The following is a 21424-nucleotide window of genomic DNA, read 5'->3' on the forward strand; positions in this document are numbered from 1 at the left end:
CGGCCACAAGAACCCTCTTCCATCTCCTCAGCCCAGCACCCCGCTGGCCATCCTGGGCACCGTCCCCACCATCCTCCCAGCCCCGCCCCCAGTCCACGCCTCGCCCGCTCCGGGCCCAGTATGCACCTCCACCTTCCCGTCTGGCATAGACGTGCGCCGGGGCATCGCTCAGGACATGGAAGGCGACAGACACCATGCAGCCCTTGCCTCTGAGGCCTCCTCTCAGGCTCCTGCCCCCAACCAGGGCCCCGTCCCTCCAGCTTCCAAATCGGGTGCAACACAGCTTCGAGCAGGCTGGCGAAGACCGCCGCTCTCCCGCAGTCCCCACTACTCCCTTCTCCCCTGGGCCCGCCCCTCTGGCCCCGCGCTCTCACCTCCAACTTCCACGTCTGGCGCACGTAGTCGCGCACCATGGCATCGCGCAGAGAGTCAAAGACGCCGGGCTGCGGCTCGAGCCCAGACGGCCGGTTGCACGGCTTGCGCAGATTGCAGGGCAGCCCGTCGGGGTCGCGCGAGTAGAACTCGCAGAGCTCGGCGGGGCCGCAGTGCGCCTTCCCGCCCGCGATGGCGTAGGTGCCGTTGAGCTGGCGCTCGATGGGGAAGTGGTGGAAGCGCACGTTGTGCACCAGCGAGAGCACGTAGCCGCCCAGCGAGCGCAGGCACTGGCGCAGGAGGAAGAGCCCGTCGGCCATGCCCGCCAGCTTCAGGTGCTCCTCGGCCTCGGCGCGCGAGATGCTGCCGTAGAAGAAGGGCAGGTGCGCCGCGGGGTCCGGCATCGCCGCCGCCGCCCCGCGCAGGCTGCGCGCCCCTGCGCCTCGCCAGACCCTGCGGGTTCAGAGAGAGACTGGGAACGCGTCAGGGCCTCGGCTTCCCTTCCTGGACCCCGTCTACTGGGCCCAGAGATAGTGGAGAGACGCCGCAGTGAGGGGCATCCGTGCCCAGAGCTGAACGCGGATTGTGCAGAACCTGCTTGGTGCCAGAGTCAACGTGGAGAGGAGCCCCAGTAAGGCCCAGATCCGGGAGTCCAAACCCGCCTCTGACTTTTCAGAGACCTTGTGCGGAGCTCCCGGACACCCCTACTGGCCGCCACACCCCAGCACCTGGAACCGTTCATTCGTTTCCCAAGCACGTGTTGAATTCTTACTGTTTCAGTCCGGTGCTGGAGATATGGGTGAATGAGCCAGACATGGTCCCTGCCCTCCTGAAGATAACATGGGGCGGGGGGAGGGGGGGTGGGGGGGGGGTGGGATGCAATAAACAAGGAAAGAGACAAAAATAGTCATCACAGATTGAGGACAGAGTTAGAAAGGAAACAAATAGAGTGGTGTTAGAGAGAAGAGGCCATGTAGCTGTGATGGTCCCCTTCTCTGAGGAGGTAGCATTTGACCTGAGATCCGAAGGATGAGAAGGAGCCTGCTTTTCAGAAAGCATGGAGAGCACTTCAGGCAGAGGGAACAGCAAGTGCAAAGGCCCTGAAGCTGGAACAAGCTTTGTTCCTCAAGGAATTTAACCCCATTAGCCTTCCCCTCTCCCTGTCCACTGACCCTTTCCCCTCAGCCTTAGAAATTCCCCCTTGCCCTGCCCCTCTGCCTTCATGGACAAGTTTCTAGACAGCATAAACCAATCTGAATATCAATAGGGGATTGGTTATATTTTAGGGTTTAACTCCATATAACCCCATTTGACACAGCCATTAAACAAAATGAGATGTGTGATTGGAAAATATGACCCTATCTGGGGAGCAGGACATTTAGATAAATAGATATCTGGTGAGGCAGCTAACCCAACTTGTCTACTCTCAACTTCCTGGGGGGATGGTGATGTCCAATATCTTGATAAGCACTGGGTTACACAGGTGTCTGAATTTCTCAAAACTTGGAGAATGTACGCTTACCATTTGTTCATTTCATCATATTTGGGCCCCTCAATAAAAAAAAAAACCATAAAATATTGAACCCTAGTTCATGATCTGGGTGCAGAAATATTTAGGTGTGATGGGTGCTGATGACTGTAGTTTACTTTGAAAGATGGATGGGTGGAGAGCGATGGATGGGGGCCAGCAGGGAGGTAGATAGATACAGCCAAGTCTTATTATTCACAGCAGTTCTATAAAGTCACTGCAGACACTGAATTAGCAAACGCTGAACCATTGCTCCTAGAGGAAATCCAGGGTCAGGGTCCCTTAAACCTCTGGTCACAGCATTTTCATCAACCCATCGGTATGTAGCGTTGTTTTGTGTGTACGTCTGTTTAAGGACACCTTACTAATACATATTGTTGATTCGTTAACACTGGACTTTCAGTCCCCAGCACCGTTGCTGTAAGCTTCCTTAACACGCGTTTTCTCTGTCAGGCACATCTCAGCCTTCTGGCACTAAGGAACACTGCACAGCACTGCAGCACTGCACTGGCGGGGTGGGGGTCATTAAACAGTGAAATCGCCAACAAAAAGCACAACAGTGTGGCACCAAATAAACCCTGAAGACACTTGCCTACAGTATGGGAGCTGCAACAAGAAGGCAGAGTGACACCTTGTTCACGCTCAGCAGGAGCCTGCGTGCGTGTCAATGGACTCCAATTTCTCCCTGCTGTGCCTATGTCCTCGAATGACAGTGAAACCTTCTTGAGTATTAGTTTTGGGGTTACAAATGAATTTTAGCAAGTAGGTGAATTGGCAAACAGGGAATCTGCTAATAATGAGGATCGACTGCGTGTGATAAAGCAAATATGGCAAAATGTTAATTGTAGAATCTGGGGGGTGGCTAATGGGTATACAGTGAATCCTTTCCATTTTGCTGTATATTTGTAAGTTTAAATATAATGCTGGGAAAAAATTATCTCCCCATAGCCATATCCGGTCATTTCTCTACTAAGGTGGGCCCAGCAAGGCCCCCCCAGGCACCAGTTTCTGTTCCGGGAAGGGTCCTCGGGCCCCCTGCTTAGTTAAACAAACATCAGCAGGGGCACAGAGGAAGCTTATGTGGGTTGAGAATGGCTGCCTCCCCGCTGGGTGTCTGGGGACAGGCAAGGGTGGGCACGGGGCCGAGAGGAAGAACTGGAACGGGCAAGAGGTGAGGTCTGGGCCAGGGCAGCTCAAGCAGGGGCCAGAATCTGCACTCTAACCAGATCGCTTCTGACGCCGGGCCTGGGAGGACAGGACTGAGGGCGTCCTGGATGTCCCAACAGTCACAGGCAGGCAATTAATCAGGATGGCATTTGTGTCCCCACCTGGAGACACAGGTCACCACTCCATAAGGGTGTTTTAAAAAGAGTCGCAAGGTCCTAGGTATTCCCCCTAGAGAAATGGAAGCTTATATTCACACGAAAACCTGCATAGGAATGTTTAGAGCAGCCGTATCCATAATCGCCAAATTTTGGAAACAGCTTAAATGTTTCTCAACAGATGAATAGAGAAACTGTGGTAGGTCCCTACAATGGGACACTACTCAGTGATAAGATGGGATGAAATGCTAATACACCCAGCTATGGGGATGAACCTCAAAGGCATCAGCCTGAGTTGAAAGAAGGCAGACTCAAAAGGCTACAAACTCTGCTTCCATTCAAAACTGTACCCAGGGAGTACACATCAGTGGTTGCCAGAGCCTGGGGGACGGGGGGACAGACTGACTACAAAGGGGCATGAGGGAACTTGGGGAATAGTCTGTATTTTGATTGAGATGGTGGTTTCTCGGCTATATGCATTCATCAAATCTCACAAACTCACTAAAATGGGTGAATTTTACTGTATGTAAATTATACTTTATTTTTTTTAATTAAAGGGAGAAAAAGAGCCCGAAGGCATAGGTACACCAGGCACCAAAAATAATAACTGGGACGGGAACAGGGCTGCCCACACTCCCGCCCCACCTCCTGGGCTCCAACCCTCTCATCCAGCCTCACAATCTGCTCCCCCACCAGGCGGCTCTCCAGCTGCCGGGAGCATTGGTACCGCTGCCCGGTGGGCACCAGGCAAGCACTCAGTGCCCTCCTCGATGCTGGGTCCCCTGAGGGATGGACACCAGTGACCCCCATCTGCTGCTTGGGCCTCATGGCTCTCTTGGGTCCTTCACAAATTCCTGGGCTTGCCTCCTCCCCCTGATGGTTTCTGCTCTCTCCTTCCCCAACCCCTGTCCCCTACCTAGGCTGTCCTATCTGTGGCTACACAGACACGTCCACCTGTCCAGTCCAGATCTGTCTCCTGAGGTCGATTTGTGCTGGCATCACCTCCTTTGATCTCCACCAGCTGTTTCTATTAATAAAACCTGAGATCCAGATCTAACTTACATGGTGCCTGTGGTTGGTTGAACCCCACAGTCTGTTTCCCACAAGACCTGAGCTCCAGGGTCTGCAAGTTGCCTCTAGCCAATTCTTCCCCAAGGCCTCCCTTGCTCAAGAACCTCCTGTGACTCCCTCCTGCCTACTTCATTGAACCCAGCTAACTCCTCGGCCCTCCTTTTGCTCCAGCCAGGCTGCGCATTCGCCTTCCTTCAAATTCACTTCCGTAGGTTTATCCTTGCCGTACCCTCCGCTGGGTGCACCCTCCCCACTCCTCTCCACTTCCCAAATCCGGCCACCCCTGCCTCACAACCTCAGATAGTCACTCCCCATAGAGTGTCAGGACCCAAGAGAAGGCAGCAAGGTGGGGACTTGTCCAGGGACCCTGGGGAGGGGTAGGGTAGCAAAGCTGCTCTCCGGGGCAGGAAGCTGTGGTAGGAAACTGTCGGCAACACGGTTTGAGAAGCTCCGCCCCGCGGTGGCCACAGGTGCAGCCTGGGTAGCCAGAGGGGTGCTAGCACAGAGAGGGGGTGGGGAGAGGCCGGCCCTGGGGCCCCATTCTGGGCCATGAGCCATGACTCGCCCCCTTGGGCCCGAGGCCAGGGTGTCCCGGGGACAGGTGCATCCCCTGTGCATCCTCAACTCTATTGTACTTCCCTGTCTCACTGTCAATAATGACAACAGTGACACCAGCTTTCCAAGGAGCTGGCCAGTCCGCAGCCTCCTGGTGTGACCCTGGCGTGACTCAGGCGGACAGATCAGATGTTCCCTCCTGAGCTGTGTCCCTGCAGACTCCGTGGCTTTCCCACCCTGAGACTCCCCCACCCCAGTCCTGCCTGGGTGACCCCATCCAGGCTCCCCTGGAGCTTGTGAGCTCCTGATGAGTTCAGAGATCCCAACCTGGCCTTCCCAGAGTTTGCAGCTCCACCGGGGACAAGAGGACACGAACCTTGTTCTCACCGCCCAGGCCCTGGGAAGAGGACCAGGAAACCTGGGATCCTTGGCCAGACCTGGCTGCCTGAAATTCCACCACTCGGGCGTCCTCCCTGGGTAAAGGCAGCATTCGATTATATTTGTTCCAGAGAGACCTGATACCCCAAACACACTTCAGAGGAAAAAGGGTCAAGTGATTGAGTCCATTTTCACAAACATCTTAGCATAGTAAAGGCTCTGAGAAGGCCTGCATGGAAGGCCCCTTGTTAGGGGTGTTCAATCCCCACGCCTACGCAGCAGGGCCTTGAAGACTACTGTTCCACAGAACATACTCTGAGCGTCAAAAGTCCCAATTGAATGTCCATCATGAGAGCCCGAAGGGGAGACTGAGGCAGTCAGGCTGCAGAGAGAATGAGCCAATCCAACTGGACTTGGTGGGGGGGGCGGGGGGCACCAGCCAGACCTGGAGGCGCCACATTCCACCCTCAGCCGGACCCGGGAGGCATCTCCACTCAAGGCGCTGCCGAAATGGGGCCCAGCCCCCACTGCCCGCGCCGCCTCCCACTGACCCCCAGTCTCTGCCCAAGACTCCGAGTCCCCCTGAAACCACATTCGTGCTCCTTCGTCCACAGGCCACGGTGGCGCCCTGTGCCCACCAATAGAGGCAGCACGGGCACGTGTCAGCCAACGAAATGCCCCGTGCTGATGTTCTAAGTCGCAACGACAGCAGTTAGCGTTGTGCCCCAGACGGCGACAGACCCTCCTTATCTTCCCCCTGACACCAGGGCGGCAGGTTTGAGCCATGGAATCATGGATCCGCCAGCACTGGTGGTGCGGTCCTGGGCAGGGAGCGAGCTCGCTAGACCCCTTGTGGAAAATGGGGCCAGCAGAGGTGCCAGACACTGGGGGGTTGCGGGATTCTCTAAGATAAGGCTTGCCAAGCATGGAGCCCGGGGCCTGGCTGCCCTTATGCTATCACGTCCTTCTCTACTTGCAGCCCTCTGGGACTCCCGCCTCACTCAGGGTTAAAGCCCAGGGCTTACAGCGGCCCCCAAGGCTTTGCACAATCAGCCCTGTCACCTCCTCGCCCTCACTCACTCCAACCAGCCACACAGGGCTCCTTATGTTACTCATTCAGATCACTTGAACAAATCAGGCATGGTCCAACCTCAGGGCCTTTGCACTGTCTGTTCCTTCTGACTGGACACTCTTCCCCCAATATCCCTCACTTCATTCAGGTCTCCGCCTAAATGGCCTCCTCCAAGAGGCCTTCCCTGACCTCCCTCTCTAAAACTGCCTCCCCTTCTCACTCTTTCCTTGGCCCAGCCTTATTTTTCTTCACCACCGAAAATAGGTGTATCGATTTGTTGACATATGATCTCTGTCCCCTTCTAGAACGTAAGTACCATGAGAGTGGAACCCCTGTCTTGCTCCCCTGCCTATACCAGCAAGGCACACAGTAGGTGCCCAATAAACATCTGTGGTGTGCACAGGCCATCAGTACTGGGTTCCTGAAAAGGTATACAGCCCACTGTGATGGGTGGAGACACCTCTGAGGGTGCGTGGGACCTGGCAGCCTGGGGAGGCGTGAGGGGCTGTGGGGGCTTCCTAGGAGAGAGGAGTGCATGATGCCTAGAGACTTCCTCCACTAACCAACGGAGGGAGAGGAGAGACCACCCAGAGGAGCCTTTGCACAGGCTGTTCCCTCGGCCCAGAACGGTGCGCACACCCTTTGCCTGGCCATGTGCTGCAGGTCCCCTCGGTTGTGCCCTCTGCACTGCAGGTTCCATGATTCCCGCCCCTCCGGCCCCAGGCCGAGTCAGGCACCTCCTCTGCTCCCCCAGAGCCTGTCCTCCCACATGCCAGCCCTGACGGCGGTGATCGCTGGCTGCTTGCTCCTCTGTCTCTGACCAGGCCGGGCTCCCCAAGGCAAGCCGTTGGCGCTCTCGTTTTCTCCTGTAGCCCCTGCTTCCACCCAATACATATTTGTCAGACAGGTGACAACAACAAGAGCCTCGGTGCCAGAGACTTTACAGTGCCACTTATGAGCATCATCCATTCAATCTAAACCTCACCTCAACTCGGTTACATGGGAACTGTCATCCCCATTCCTCAGCTACACAACCTGAGGCTCAGAGAGGTCAAGCTTCCAATCCTGACGGCCAGTGGCAGGCTGCCTGACTCTGACTGGAACCCAGGTCCCTCTCACCCAGCAGCTGGCACTAACCACTCCAGCAAATGTGCATCAGGAGAGCAGAAGCCGCTGCTCCGAGCGGCTGCCCAGGGGCTCCCACTCCCCACAGACCCGGGCTGACCCAGCTGTCGCTGCACTCTGAACAGCCTTCAACTGTCAGGGCCCAGAGCACTGGGCTGTTGGGGGCCAGGGGCAGGTCCCCACATCCAGCAGACTCTCAAGTGTCTGTTGATTGACTGAACAATGCTACAAGACCAGTCTCCCCCACCCCCACCTCTGCTGCCTGAGTTCTAGGGGCTGTGTGACCTCAGCAAGGAGCTTTCCCTCTCTGGGCATCAGGCTCTGGACTGTAAAAGGGAGACGGGGAAAGGCTCAGGGGATGGAAAAGGTGGGATGAGTGGGAAGGACGGGGCCTGACAGAGACGTGGGGACGGCACAGTGCTGTCCTGTACACTGCAGGGTATTTACAGCATTGCTGGCCTCTATCTACCAGATGCCATAACATCCTGAGTCATAACCAAATATGTCTCCAGACATTATCAAATGTCCCTGGGGCCGGGAGGAGGGAAGCAAAATTGGGTCCAGCTGAGAACCACTGCCTTAGCCCTATGCTTTGGGGTGGGGCAGGGAGGGCCAGCACGGCCAGCACGCCGCAGCCCCCAGGAGAGTCTCCAGGAGCTATGCAGTCCAGGCCCGAGACCGCCCGGAGCTGGTCATGGTAAGGAGGATTATAGCGATAAGCTTATGTGGCACCCACTATGCACCAGACACTCTAGAGATGGTCACTGGCCTGATCCTCAAGAGAACCCTAGGAGTGGAGGACTCGTGGACTCGGCATCTGAAGCACAGAGGTGGGGTGACCTGCCCCCAGTCACACAGCACACACAGTAGGTGGCAGAGCCAGGACTGGAATCCAGTCTGCCCGCACACCCCGCGTCCTGCTAGGGCTGTGCATGTGAAGCCCGAGCTCAGGCGAGGGAAGGAAGAGGAGCTCTGCGCCGGCAGCAGGGAGGCCTTCGCAGACGGCACCAGCACTGTCCACCCCGGGAGTCCCTGACCCTAATTTCTCATCAAAGCTATATTAAGCACCTACTGTGTGCACACTGCCCTGGCTGAGATGAGAATAATGACTCTCGTCTTGAGTTGTTCCCACATGAACCCTGTTCCTTCCTGCCAAGACTCTTTCTTGCCTGGGACGCCTTTCCGGACCACTCACCCAACAGTCAGGAGCCAAGTACCGACTAGGTGCCAATATTTGCATCTGCATTTAACAAGATGTGCAAACTGAGGCTCAGAAAAGCCGAGCAACTTGCCAAGGACACACAACGGTTGAGCACGATTTGAGCTGTTTGCTCCTTCACCCCTCTGGGTCCCCCTTTAACCTGAGCTCCCCTACAAGTGGCTCAAGCCTGCCCTGGGCCCCCTCATGGGAATCATCGGCATTTTGTTGTTCAAGTTCACAGCCCTGTCGGAGCCACCCTCATATTCATGATGCCAGGGGCGGGGGGAAGGGGCAGAGCACACATTTGCTTTCTCTGGAGCTTTCCCTGCTTCCTGGAGCCAACAATTCTGCCCTGACCAGGCCCAGCAGGAGGCCAGGGACTGGGCAGGCATCTCTGTGTCCCCTGGACACTACCGCCTGGCTGACCCTTTGCAGAGGGACCTGCTTCGCTCAGCGTGGCCACAAACTGTGTCTGCTTCCTTCTCCAGCTGGAGACCACCCGTCCCAGTTCTCCAGCCCTCCTGGTCTCCACAGTGGCCTCCTGACTCTGTCCTCCCCCAACAGACCCAGGCCACCCCTGGGGACGGCAGCCAGGGGCAGCTCTCTCCGGGGTGACTTACCTGGAGATGTATAGATGGATGTCGGGCCAAACAGGTCTCTGGTCCCCGACGCCGACAGACAGCTGGCTCTAGATGAAGAATTGGGACCAAGAAACCAACTTGGGTGTCTCTGAAGCCAGAACCGCGGCCTGAGGCCCTGCCGGCTCAGCACCCGTCCACACACGCCAGCAAGGTGTAAGGAGGTCAGGCCCTGCCAGGGTTTCTCCCTCGGGGTGGATTGTATTCAGCCTCTGCCAGCTGCCCCGGAGTCCCTGGTGGCGGCCATGGTGGCAGGACAGAGGCAGGAGGCCAGTGGCGGCCACTCACCTGGACGCGGCGGCGGAGCGCGGCCGGCGGGCAGGCCCCGGGCCGGAAGGCCTGCTGTGCTCTTGGCAGCGGGTTTCTCTGAAACTCAGCCTATTTCCTTGATGCGAAGACAGGAAAGGGGGCTGCGTTTGAAGTTTGCGTCAAAGTTACAAAGTGCTGTGTTCAAGGAAAATCGTGGGCCGTGTGCTGGGGGGGTGCAGAGGGCGTTTCCGGCCCAGCACCCTGCCCGTGGTGGCCGAGGCTGGCCGCGGCTGGCCGCGGACAGGGCTCCAGCAGGACTGACCACTGCAGCAGTGGCCCCAAACCTGGAGAGTGGGGGCTGTGTGCGCTGGAATGGGGGGCGGGGAGGGGGTACCGGCTGTGGGAGGGGGTTCCCCGGTCCTCATCGGAAACTAGAATGTCCCACTTTCGCCTCCCAAGGGGCATCGATCCGGCGCCGGGGCCTGGCCCTGGCTGAAGGGCCCAGAAGAGTGATTGATTTATTCCACAGGCAAGTTCAAGCTGGAGAGAGGGCAAATCTGCTAAGTAGGTCCATAGCTGCTGTGGGCCGGACATCGGGACAGCACTGATGGCCCTGTCCCTGCTCCCAAAGGGTTCACAGGCTAGAGGAGGAGGCAGCCGAGTCGACAAGGAGACCAGGGCTGGGATAACGGGAGCTCCACCTGGGGAGCCCAGCGCAGCCTGGGGGTGTCAGAGAAGGACCCTGACAGGGATGGGTCATATTGTCATCTCAGCCCCCTCGGACCTTCCCCACCCACCGCCCCTGGCTGAGCACCACTCCTGCTCTGGCACAGCCTCTTCCTCATGCTCTTTCCTCCCTTCCCTCACACGGGCCCACCCCCATGATGGCACCCAACCCGCACCCCAGGCGACCGCCCTTCACATTCGCCCCTCAGCAGCCTGCAGAGCTGCTCTGAGGCCTGGCCAGTTCCTGTCTTTGGCGTCCACTTTGCCCCATCTCTTCCTCAGGGGACCCCCGCCTCTGGGGGCTCTCTCACCCTCTCTCCCCTGCCCTCCGGGTCATGGGGGGTTTCTTCAGCAGCTGGCCCCCCGGTGGGGCCCCAGGGACCTGTGTGGGGCTGTCCCAAGCCCCCTGCTAAGACCCGAAGAACCTTTCCTCTCTGGCCCTGCCACCCTGGAGGAAGTGGGTTCAGCTCCCCAACCCGCCTGGCGTCGTCGCCACACTGCACCCCAGGTCTCTTTTCCTGGGGACCCCCTCCCCAGTCTCTACTACCCTCCAGCTCCCTAAACCCCCCTCTCCCCACTCAGGAAATCTTTTTTCTAAGCTCCAGGCTGGGGACCTTTTCTCCTACATAGACTTCCCCGAAAACTGTTGTTGTTAAAAGGCCTTCCTTTCCACACAGGCATCCTGAAACTCAAGATGCAGAAAAAGTCACTCTGTTTCCGTACTGGAAACCCCTTTCTTGGGGTAATGAGGGAAGAATGAAGAGTGAAGAGAGGAGAAATCACAGCATCAGAACCACACGGTCTACAGCAATAATACGGCAGCGCTTCTGCGTGCCAGACAGCATTTGTAAACAGTTTACAATTTAATCCATTTAACCCACTTAATCCACTTTCCAGCTTAGGTAAGGGAAGCCCAGAGAGGTTAAACAACAGACCCAGTGTCCAGGGGGAATAGGAGCGGGCAGTCTGGCCCCACAGCCCAGCGCTGGCAGACAGAGGAGGAAGGAATCCTGACTGCAAACAGCTCCCCGGGGGCCCAGGAGCCGGGAGGAGAGCAGGCTGCATGTGGGGCACTGGTGGGGCAGCTGCGCTTGGGGCTTCCAGTCTCTGGGGTCTTCAGGCCTGAGAAGGGGACTCAGCCTCTGCGAGGCACTGGCTCAGTGGCCCTGCAACCCCCTTCCGGTCCCACAGGCCTGGTGTGAGATGGGCCCGCAGATAAGGCCACGTGTGCTGCCAAAGGGGAGGGAGGTGGACGGTCTTTCGAACAAACATCTAGAGGAAAGCGAGAAAGGATGAAAGCGTGGGCTGGGAAAGTTGCCGGGTGCTGGCTGCCCGCTCGGGGGTGGGGGTGCGTAAACATTCACTCATGATATGCAAAGAACCTCGGAAGAAATCGATTGCTCACTCTCACGCCTCCTCCGGGGCTTTGCCCACGCTGTGTCCCAGCCTGAACTCTCTTCCCCCAGCTCTTCAACTGCCTGACTCCTCCTCCTCCTCCCCTTCCTCCTCCTCCAGGGCAATGATTAAATGCGGCTTCCTCCAGGAAGCCTTCCATCCTCAAACTGGGCAGGTTGGGGCTTTGCGACAGTTTCACCTGACTTTTGAGCAGACCAGATTTGGCTCCAGAGTTGCAAGGACACCAGGCCACCGCTGGGGAAACCTCTGGCAGGTGGGCTGGAGAGTGGAGAGGGCTCATGCCTCAGCACAATGATCCCAAAGGGAGCACAGCCCCCTCCTCCTACGGCCCCTCCTGAGTTCCTTCCCACCTGGGTGTCTTCGGCCATGCAGCTCACCTGCCTTTCCTCTGAGTGGTCAGATTGATACCGGCTTAACACAAGGTTGACATAAGAGAAGCCATGTTGTAGAAAAGAAACCATATTGTGACTTTGGATGACCTCTGATTAACTAACCCAGACATGCTCTGTAGATTTTATGGACCCTCCCAGCTGCTATAAGTTGATAACTTTTGAGTTTCTGAGGAATGTGATGACCCCCAGGCAGAGAGTATGCTGATAGCCATCATCAATGACAACTGAAAGGTAAGGGTATAGGGCATTGCTCTGGTCTCTAATGCACATCCAGTAAAACAAAAGACTATCAGGACTAAGACCAGATGTCTGCCCCACCCGGAGATCTGATGGATGCCCCCACCCAGAGACCAGCCCCCTATGTAACTGGCCTGTAGTCTTTGTTCTGCAGGATGGTTCTCTCCGACATTAGTCGGCCATCTTCCCCCTTGCTGGCAGACTGTAATAAAGAGTCCCTCCTCTCCTACCACCCTGCCTCTTGACTACTGGCACGTCTTCAGGCAGACAGATGACCTCCCCCACCCCCAAACCTTGGGCGGTAACAAGACAACAGTGACTGATCTTCTTGCTGTTCTTTTCTGGTTCTACCATTTATAGCTGAGGGACCCAGCGCAAGTTACTTGACCTCTCTGTGCCTTAGTTTCCTCATTTAGGAAATAGGGATGATAATGGTACCTACCTCGTGGGGCTATTATGAAAACTAAAACAGACCTCAAAGCAAATTCCCCATTATTGCCATCATCATCATCATCATTTCTCTGGATTTTCCCGCTTTTTATAATGTGCTAGTGACTGCATGTCCGGGTGCAGCAACGGGGTCCCCTGCACCCTCCAGAAGCAGCTCTCCAATACTGCATCCTTCCAAGCGCACTTTGGAATCCCTAAGGTTGAAAGTGACCCCGCTTCCCTCAAAAAATAAGTTTAATCCAAACTGGTTTAAGTCAGAAGAGAATCGACTGGCCACAGTAGCCACATGCTGTGCCCTCTCCCAGGGGTCATCAAATGGCTGGCTTCTTAAACATTCAAACCACAATGACAGTGTCACCTCTTCACATATCCCTTTTGGGGCTCCCTATTTATTCAACACTGAGCACCTACCCTATGCCAGAGTCAGTTCCAGGTGCTGTGGACCTGCTGTGAACAACATAGATGGAGATCCCTTCCCTCAGGGAGCTGATGTTCTAGTCAGGGAGATAGAGAAGTAACAAAATAAGTAAGAATTCTATGGAGTGTATCAGGTGGTTTCAAGTGGAAGGATAAAATAAATCAGGAAACAGTAGAAGAGGTGTGTGGGTGTGTGACTTGAACAGAGGGATCAGGGCCAGCCTCACTTAGGGTACAGCCTGTGAGGCAAGACTTGAAGGAGGTACAGGAGGAAGCCATAAAGATGTTGGAGGAAGATCATTCCAGGCAGAGGGAACAGCAAGTGCAAAGGCCCTGGGACAGGACTGTGACCTCTGTGAGATGGGATTGTCTCGTTCCTGGCTTCATCCCCAGCAATGTGAATGGCACTTGGAACATAATATTGTTCAATAAATACAGCATGGATGGATGAAAACTCCAGGTATAGGCTTTAGGAAAAACTTGCTCAGGGCTCAAATGATGGCCCCAGAATTGTTACCTCCTCCACCTGTTGTCTTAATTCTCAGACAACTTTTCTTCCTGTGGTCCAAGATAGTTTCAAATCCTTCTCGAGGAGCAAGAGTCTATCTCTCAGTATTCCCAGCAAAAGCCCCAGCACAGCTCACTGGGCCGAATGGATCGCATGTGGATCCCCCAACCAGTTGCTGAAGCCAGTGGAGGGACGTGAGAGTGACTGAGGACCAGGTCACATGCCCCACCCCACCACACTGAGACCACAGAGAAGAACCCCAAGAGAAGTCAGAGGCCATGGCTGGAAGGAGGGGAAAAGGATGCCAGGCAGAAAGAGGGCCAAAGTTTTGCAGAATAATCATAACAGCTAAGGTTGATTTATCCGTAAAGCAACTATTAACAAACCTAAAAGGAGATATTACCCACAACACAAGAATAGTAGGGGACCTCAACACCCCACTTACATCAATGGATAGATCATCTAGACAAAAAGTCAACAAGGAGATAGTGGAATTAAATGAAAAACTAGACCAGGTGGACTTAATAGACATACATAGAACACTCCATCCAAAAACAGCAGAGTATACATTCTCCTCAAGTGCACATGGAACATTCTGAAGGATAGATCACATATTAGGAAACAAGGCAAACCTCAATAAATTTAAGATTGAAATCATATCTGCTATCTTCTCTGACCATAATGCTGTGAAACTAGAAATCAACCACAAGAAAAAAGCAGGGGAAGGAACGAAAATGTGGAGACTAAACAACACGCTACTGAACAGCCAGTGGGTTGTCAAAGAAATAAAAGGAGAAAACAAAAAATATTTGGAGACAAATGAGAAGGAAAACTCACCATACCAACTCAGATGAGATGCAGCAAAAGTGGTCCTAAGAGGGAAATTTATAGCAATACAGGCCCACATTAACAAATAAGGAAAAGCTCAAATAAACAATTTTAAACTACACCTAACAGAACTAGAAAAAGAAGAACAAACAAAGACCAAATTCAGCAGAAGGAGGGAAATAATAAAAAGTAGAGCAGAAATAAATGAAATTGAAACAAAAAAGACTGTAGAAAGGATCAGTGAAACAAGGAGGTGGTTCTTTGAGAAGATAAACAAAAATGACAAACTCTTAGCTAGACTCACTAAGAAAAAAAGAGAGAAGGCTCAAATAAATAAAATTAGAAACAAAAGAGGAGAAATTACAATGGATACCACAGAAATACAAAAGAGTATAAGAGACTATTATGAAAAACTATATGGCAACAAACTGGAAAATCTAGAAGAAATGGGTAAATTCTTAGACTCTTACAACCTCCCAAAACTGAAGCAAGAAGAAATAGAGAATCTGAATAGACCAATCACAAGTGAAGAGATTGAAACAGTTATCAAAAACCTCCCCAAAAATAAAAGTCCAGGACCAGATGGCTTCTCTGGAGAATTCTAGCAAACATTCAAAGAAGATTTATTACCTATTCTTCTCAAACCATTCCAAAAAATTGAGGAAGACGGAAATATTCCTAACACATTCTACGAGATCAACATCACCCTGATACCAAAGCCAGAGAAGGACAGCACAAAGAAGGAAAACTACGGGCCAATATTGCTGATGAACATAGATGCAAAAATCCCGAACAAAATATTCGCAAACCGAATACGGCAATACATCAAAAAGATCATACACCATGATCAAGAGGGATTCATATCAGGGACACAAGGATGGTTCAACATCTGCAAATCAATCAATGTGATACACCACATTAATAAAATGAGGAAGAAAAACCACATGATAATTTCTATAGATGCAGAGAAAGCATTTGACAGGATCCAATGTCCATTCATGACATAAATTCTCAATAAAATGGATATAGAAGGAAAGTACCTCAACATGATAAAGGCCATATACGACAAACCCACAGCCAACATCATACTCAATGGGGAAAAGCTGAAAGCCAAGATGTTCTCATCCCTCTGAGAACAGGAACAAGAGAAGGGTGCCCACTCTTGCCGCTCTTCTTCAACATAGTACTCATGGTTTTGGCCAGAGCAATTAGGCAAGAAAAAGAAATAAAAGGAATCCAAATAGGCACTGAAGAAGTGAAACTCTTGCTGCATGCAGATGAGATGATTTTATATGTAGAAAACCCTAAAGACTCCATCAGAATACTATTAGAAATAATTGACAACTACAACAAAGTTGCAGAGTGCAAAATCAACTTACAAAAGACAGTAGCATTTCTATACTCTAATAACGAACTAACAGAAAGAGAACTCAAGAGTTCAATCCTATTTACAATCACAACAAAAAGAATAAAATATCTAGAAATAAATTTAACCAAGGAGGTGAAAGACCTATACAAAGAAAACTATAAGACATTACTGAAAGAAATCGATAATGACACAAAGAAATGGAAAGAGATACCATGCACATGGACTGGAAGAATAAACATAGCTAAAATGTTCATACCACCTAAAGCAATCTACAGATCCAATGCAATCCCAATCAGAATCCCAATGACATTGTTCACAGAAATAGAACAAAGAATTTAAAAATTACTATGGGGCAACAAAAGACCCTGAATAGCCAAAGCAATCCTGAGAAACAAGAACAATGCTGGTGGCATCGCAATCCCTGACTTCAAAATATATTACAGAGGGCCGGCCCATGGCTGAGTGGTTAAGATCGTGCACTCCACTTCGGCGGCTCAGGGCTTCGCTGGTTCGGATCCTGGGCACGGACATGGCACCGTTCATCAGGCCATGCTGAGGCAGCATCCCACATGCCACAACTAGAAGGACCCACAACTAAAATATGCGACTATGTACTAGGAGGATTGGGGGAGAAAAAGCAGAGAGAAAAAAAAAGAACATTGGCAACAGTTGTCAGCTCAGGTGCCAAAGCTATAGTAATCAAAACAGTATGGTACTGGTACAAGAACAGACACACAGATCAATGGAACAGAATTGAAAGCCCAGAAATAAAACCACACATCTATGGACAGCTAATCTTCGACAAAGGGGCCAAGAACATATAATGGGGAAAGGAAAGCCTCCTCAAGAAATGGTGCTGGGAAACTGGACAGCCACACACAAAAGAACAAAAGTAGATCATTATCTTTTCCCATGCACAGAAATAGACTCAAAGTGGACCAAAGACTTGAAGGTAAGGCCTGAAACCATAAAACTTCTGGAAGAGAATATAGGCAGTACACTCTGACATCAGACTTAAAAGGATCTTTCCGAATACCATGTCCACTCAGACAAGGGAAACAAAAGAAAAAATAAACAAGTGGGACTTCATAAGACTAAAGAGCTTCTGGACGGCAACGGAAACCAAGATCAAAATGAAAAATCAACCTACCAAGTGGGAGAAAATATTTGCAAATCTTATATCTGATAAGGGGTTAATGTCCATAATATGTAAAGAACTCAGACAAATGAACCGCAAAAAAACAAACAGCCCAATCAAAAAGTGGGCAGAAGACATGAACAGACATTTTTCCAAAGAAGACATACAGCTGGCCAGTAGACACATGAAAAGATGCTCAACATCACTAATCATCATGGAAATGCAAATCAAAACTACACTAAGATATCATCTTACACCCGTTAGCATGGCTATAATCACCAAGACAAAAAACAACAAATGTGGGAGAGGTTGTGGAGAAAAGGGAACCCTCGTCCACTGCTGGTGGGAAGGCAAACTGGTGCAGGCACTGTGGAAAACAATATGGAAATTTCTCAAGAAATTAAAAATAGAAATACCATACGACCCAGCCATCCCACTACTGGGTACTTATCCAATGAACTTGAAATCAACAGTTCAAAGAGACTTATGCACCCCTATGTTCATTGCAGCACTATTCACAATAGCCAAGACATGGAAGCAACCCAAGTGCCCATTGACTGATGAATGGATAAAGAAGATGTGGTATACGTATACAATGGAATACTACTCAGCCCTAAAAAAAAGATGGAATAGTCCCATTCACAACCACAAGAATGGACGTTGAGGGCATCATATTAAGCAAAATAAGCAGATAGAGAAAGACAAACACTGTACGATTTCACTCATATGTGGAATATATGACTTATGGACAAAGAGAACAAATTAGTGGTTACCAGGGGAAGGCTGATGGAGGGTGGGCACAAAGGGTAAAGGGGCACGCTTATATGGTACATGACAAATAATAGCATACAACTGAAATTTCACTACATTATAAGCTCTTATGACCACAATAAAAAATAAATTAAAAAGATTGACTTCTCCATTTATATTGAGCACTCTGTGTGCTGGCTCAGCTAAGGTGCATTCACTGCTCACGACAGACACACAAAGTAGGTTAGCCCCATTTAACAGTTACAGGAACTGAGGCCAAGAGGAAACTGAGGCTTGAGATGTCAGCTAGTAAGTGGCAGAGCCTGGGATCTCCTGGGAGCCCAGAGCCTCCACAGGGCTCAACCCTGAAATTCCTGGCGCCATCTGGTGCTGCCCCTCAACAAACCAGGCGGGACCACCTGCGGAGCTGAAGGTGGAAGCCGTTAGCCCAAGAACAACACAAAGGGAGCCACCTCTTTGACGAGAAAGAGGGACATGCAAGGCAGCTCAGAGCAGGCTGCCCACGGGCCGCAGGCAATGGGGAGACGGCTGGCAGAGGTGGGAGGTGGCTGACCCTGATGCGCTCCTCAAATGGAAGTCTGAGGTGGGGCTGGGAGGTGAACAGGAGGGTGACTCTTAGGTCTGGGGTCTGGAGAGGTCGGGACGAGGGCAGGGGTGAAACATGTCAGGAGCTCAAGGAAGAATCAAGTGTTCGCGGTGTGCCTGCTGTATACCCTGCCCCCGCAGTCGCGTCTCCTCCAGGCTCAGGAGGACGCCAGCAATCTGCTGTCAGGAAGGCTGCTCTACCTGCTCCCCACAGTGTCCCCAGCACCCAGCCCGCACAGTGCCTGGCACACAGTAGGCCGAATGAACCACCCAACAGCCCTCTAAAGGGGGTAAATTCCTACCTCCATTGCCGAGACGAGAAAACTGAGGCTCAGAGAAGGTCAGGGCAAGAGGATTGGAGTGCAGCTGGGCCCAGCTTCACAGGGAGCTTTTCATAGAAAAGCCTGGGGTTATGAGGTCTGGGGCAGGCAGATCTCTGGTGGGACTGGCCACACCCCAGTCACCACCTACCCCCTCTTAGAGCATCTGCCCTGAGACCTGTGGGGCAGCCACCCATCTGGAGTAACAGGGCCCTGCTCTCTTTCTCTCTCTGGCCTCAGTCTCCTCGTCCGTGAAATGGGAACGGTCATGCCCGCTCTCGATGAAGGGGTGAGATCAGAGGGCAGGCCCAGGCAGGTCAACTTCCTGGGAGGGCGGGTGAGTTGGGAGGTGTTCACCACCAGGGCACTGTGCCTGGTGCAGGGAGGGGCCCAAAAATGCTTGCTTGAGTAGGGACCAGTGCTCAATAAATCACAGCTGTCATTGATGCTGCTGATGCTGATTAGGGAGAGGGCTCCCAGCCCCCTCCCACATTCACCCCGTCCCCACACAACTCTTCCACCTCCATCCCTCCCCCATTCAATCCTCCCCCCACCGCACCATTTCCCTCTTCCTCCATTCTCTTCCCGCTGCATTTCTCTTCTCTCCCCTACCGCATCCAGTTCTTCCTTCGTCCTCCTCCACCCCATCCCCCACTTTATTTTTCTCTCCTTCCCCCCACCCCAGCCCTCCTCCTCCCCAGCCCCATTATCCCTGATGTCCCTTCCTCACCCTCCACCTTATTCCACCCCCTCCCCCTCCCCACCTTATCCTCCCAGCTCTCCCACCCCCTGGGCACTAGGCCTGGGTGGGTCCAGCCTTTGGTCCTGGCAGGTGGGGCTTTATAACCCTGGCAGGCTCAGGCTCTCAGGAAGTGCCTTCCCCTCCCCTCCTTCTGTGGTCCCTCCCTCCCTGCTCAGCAGTGACACTGTTGGGGGACTGGGGGGGCATGCTGCCTGGGCCAGCACAAGACGGACCCAGGGCTCCAGGGCTCCCTGCCTGCCTGGGACTGCCGGCCAGCAGGCTACAACTGCCCTCAGACAGCCTCATCAGCTGCCCCCAGGAGGCTGCAAACCTGCTGGCCGCCACCACAGGGGCCCACCACTCAGCCCAGGTCTGCCCCACCACTGTGCACCTCCCTCAGTTCCCTAAACACACTCCCCTATTCCTCACAGCCTCAGCCCCTAGTGGCCCCCACCCAGCCCAATCCTACAGGCCATCGAGACTCAAAGTATCAGAGCAAGTTCACAGGGACACGCATTTGTTTCCTGCCGTAATACATCACCACAAACTGCGTGGCTTAAAATCTCAGAAATGTATTGTCACATCCTGGAGGCCACAAGTCTGAAAGCAAGGCGTCAGCAGGGCCGCAGTCCAGCTGGAGGCTCCAGGGGAGAACCCGTCCTCGCATCCCCCAGGTCCCGGCGGCTCTCAGCAATCCTTGGCTTCCTTGGTGTGTGGCCACATCACTCCAACTTCTGCCTCGGTCTTCTCTGCGTGTGTGTCTTTTCCTCTTCCGTCTCTTATAAAGACACTTGTCATTGGATTTAGAACCCACCCTGGTGACCCAGGATGATTTCATCTCAAGATCCTTCCCTTAATTACATCTACAAAGACCCTTTTTCCAAAGAAGGTCACATTCCCAGGGTCTAGGCATTCGGACATGGACAGAGCGGCCACCATTCAACCTACTCAGACAATATCCAAGATAGAGGCGTGTTAACTCTAAAAGGGATGGAGCAGCTGTTAAAAATCTCCCTCACTTCACTTTCTTTGTGCACAGTGGGGGGGAAAAAAAGGAGACAAACTCTGGAACAATTTATATTTGATTTCCATTCTACTCTTGCCCCTGACCCTAACGTGGCTGGTAACTATGGAGCCCTGTAATGAATTTCTAAAGAATTCTGAAGCTACGTCCCAAGATGTACTGAGTCCAGATTACCCTAACAATGATGATGTTGTTAGGGTACCCAGAAAAAGAAGGGAGCTTTCAGGTGGGGACAGGAACCCCAAGCACAGGAAGCTTGGCACATGCAGTTGGCACCGCTTTATATTGAATTCAGTCTTTTATTTTCTGAAGAAACATCTTCTGTCCCTCAAGGCAAAGGGAGAAATGATTTACTGTTTAAACTGGATAACATATGTAAAGTGTGGGCCTCGTGCCTGGTCCACAGAGATGTGGTCATTGTTGCCCAGTGATGGGGCATCTCATGCAAGCTCTCACAGATGTCAGATTGCCCATCTTGTAGCAGAGAAAACTGAGGCCCACAGAGGGGAGAGGGGCTGCGGTCTCCCAGAGTGCCCTGAGGCTCAGCTAGCTATATACAGTGCCTCTCTGTGGGGAGGAGGCCCAAGGCAGGCCTGGGATGAAGCAGGTGTCTTAAAGAGGTGTCAGAAGTGGGATTGAGGGTGGACTAACATTTTTAGAAATGGCCAGGACACCAGCCAAATGACGTCAGAAAACTAGGCTGAGATTTTAGCTGGGAAATGCCTTCTGTGAGGGGGAAGAAGGCAGGGACCCTTTGGAACAGGTGTGAGGAAGCCACAACAAACTTGCCTTGAGTAGGTATCTCTCAGGGCTGTCTTTGGAAGGGTCCCTTCCTACAGCCATTAGTCCCAATTCCAAGTTCTCAAAGCTTCTAAGGATTAGGTGCAAAGAGAGCATTACACTTCTTTTTTTAAATTTTTTTGAAGAAGAAGAAGATTAGCCCTGAGCTAACATCCGCTGCCAATCCTCCTCTTTTTGCTGAGGAAGACT

The 21424-nt window shown here is 52.6% G+C and overlaps 1 protein-coding gene across 11 annotated transcripts in view; it reads right to left on the bottom strand.

Moving 5' to 3' along the window:
- ZAP70 (zeta chain of T cell receptor associated protein kinase 70) overlaps positions 1 to 21424 on the bottom strand; it is a 33925-nt gene that overhangs the window by 10866 nt on the left and 1635 nt on the right. The window contains exons 1-4 of one of the 11 annotated variants that reach the window (XM_070572102.1): positions 9551 to 9686; positions 9245 to 9312; positions 5225 to 5321; positions 375 to 825 (exon numbers count right to left, since the gene is read on the bottom strand). In XM_070572102.1, coding sequence (XP_070428203.1) covers positions 375 to 776 — 402 coding nt within the window. In that variant the 5' untranslated portion in view covers positions 777 to 825; positions 5225 to 5321; positions 9245 to 9312; positions 9551 to 9686. Of the gene's footprint in view, positions 1 to 126; positions 845 to 5224; positions 5322 to 9244; positions 9313 to 9550; positions 10100 to 21424 lie in introns of those variants that run through there. The other 10 variants (XM_070572105.1, XM_070572101.1, XM_070572099.1 and 7 more) reach the window with 10 other exon arrangements.

The sequence above is a fragment of the Equus przewalskii genome, chromosome 14 (genome assembly GCF_037783145.1).
Source record: "Equus przewalskii isolate Varuska chromosome 14, EquPr2, whole genome shotgun sequence".
In the NCBI taxonomy this organism is placed as follows: Eukaryota; Metazoa; Chordata; class Mammalia; order Perissodactyla; family Equidae; genus Equus; species Equus przewalskii.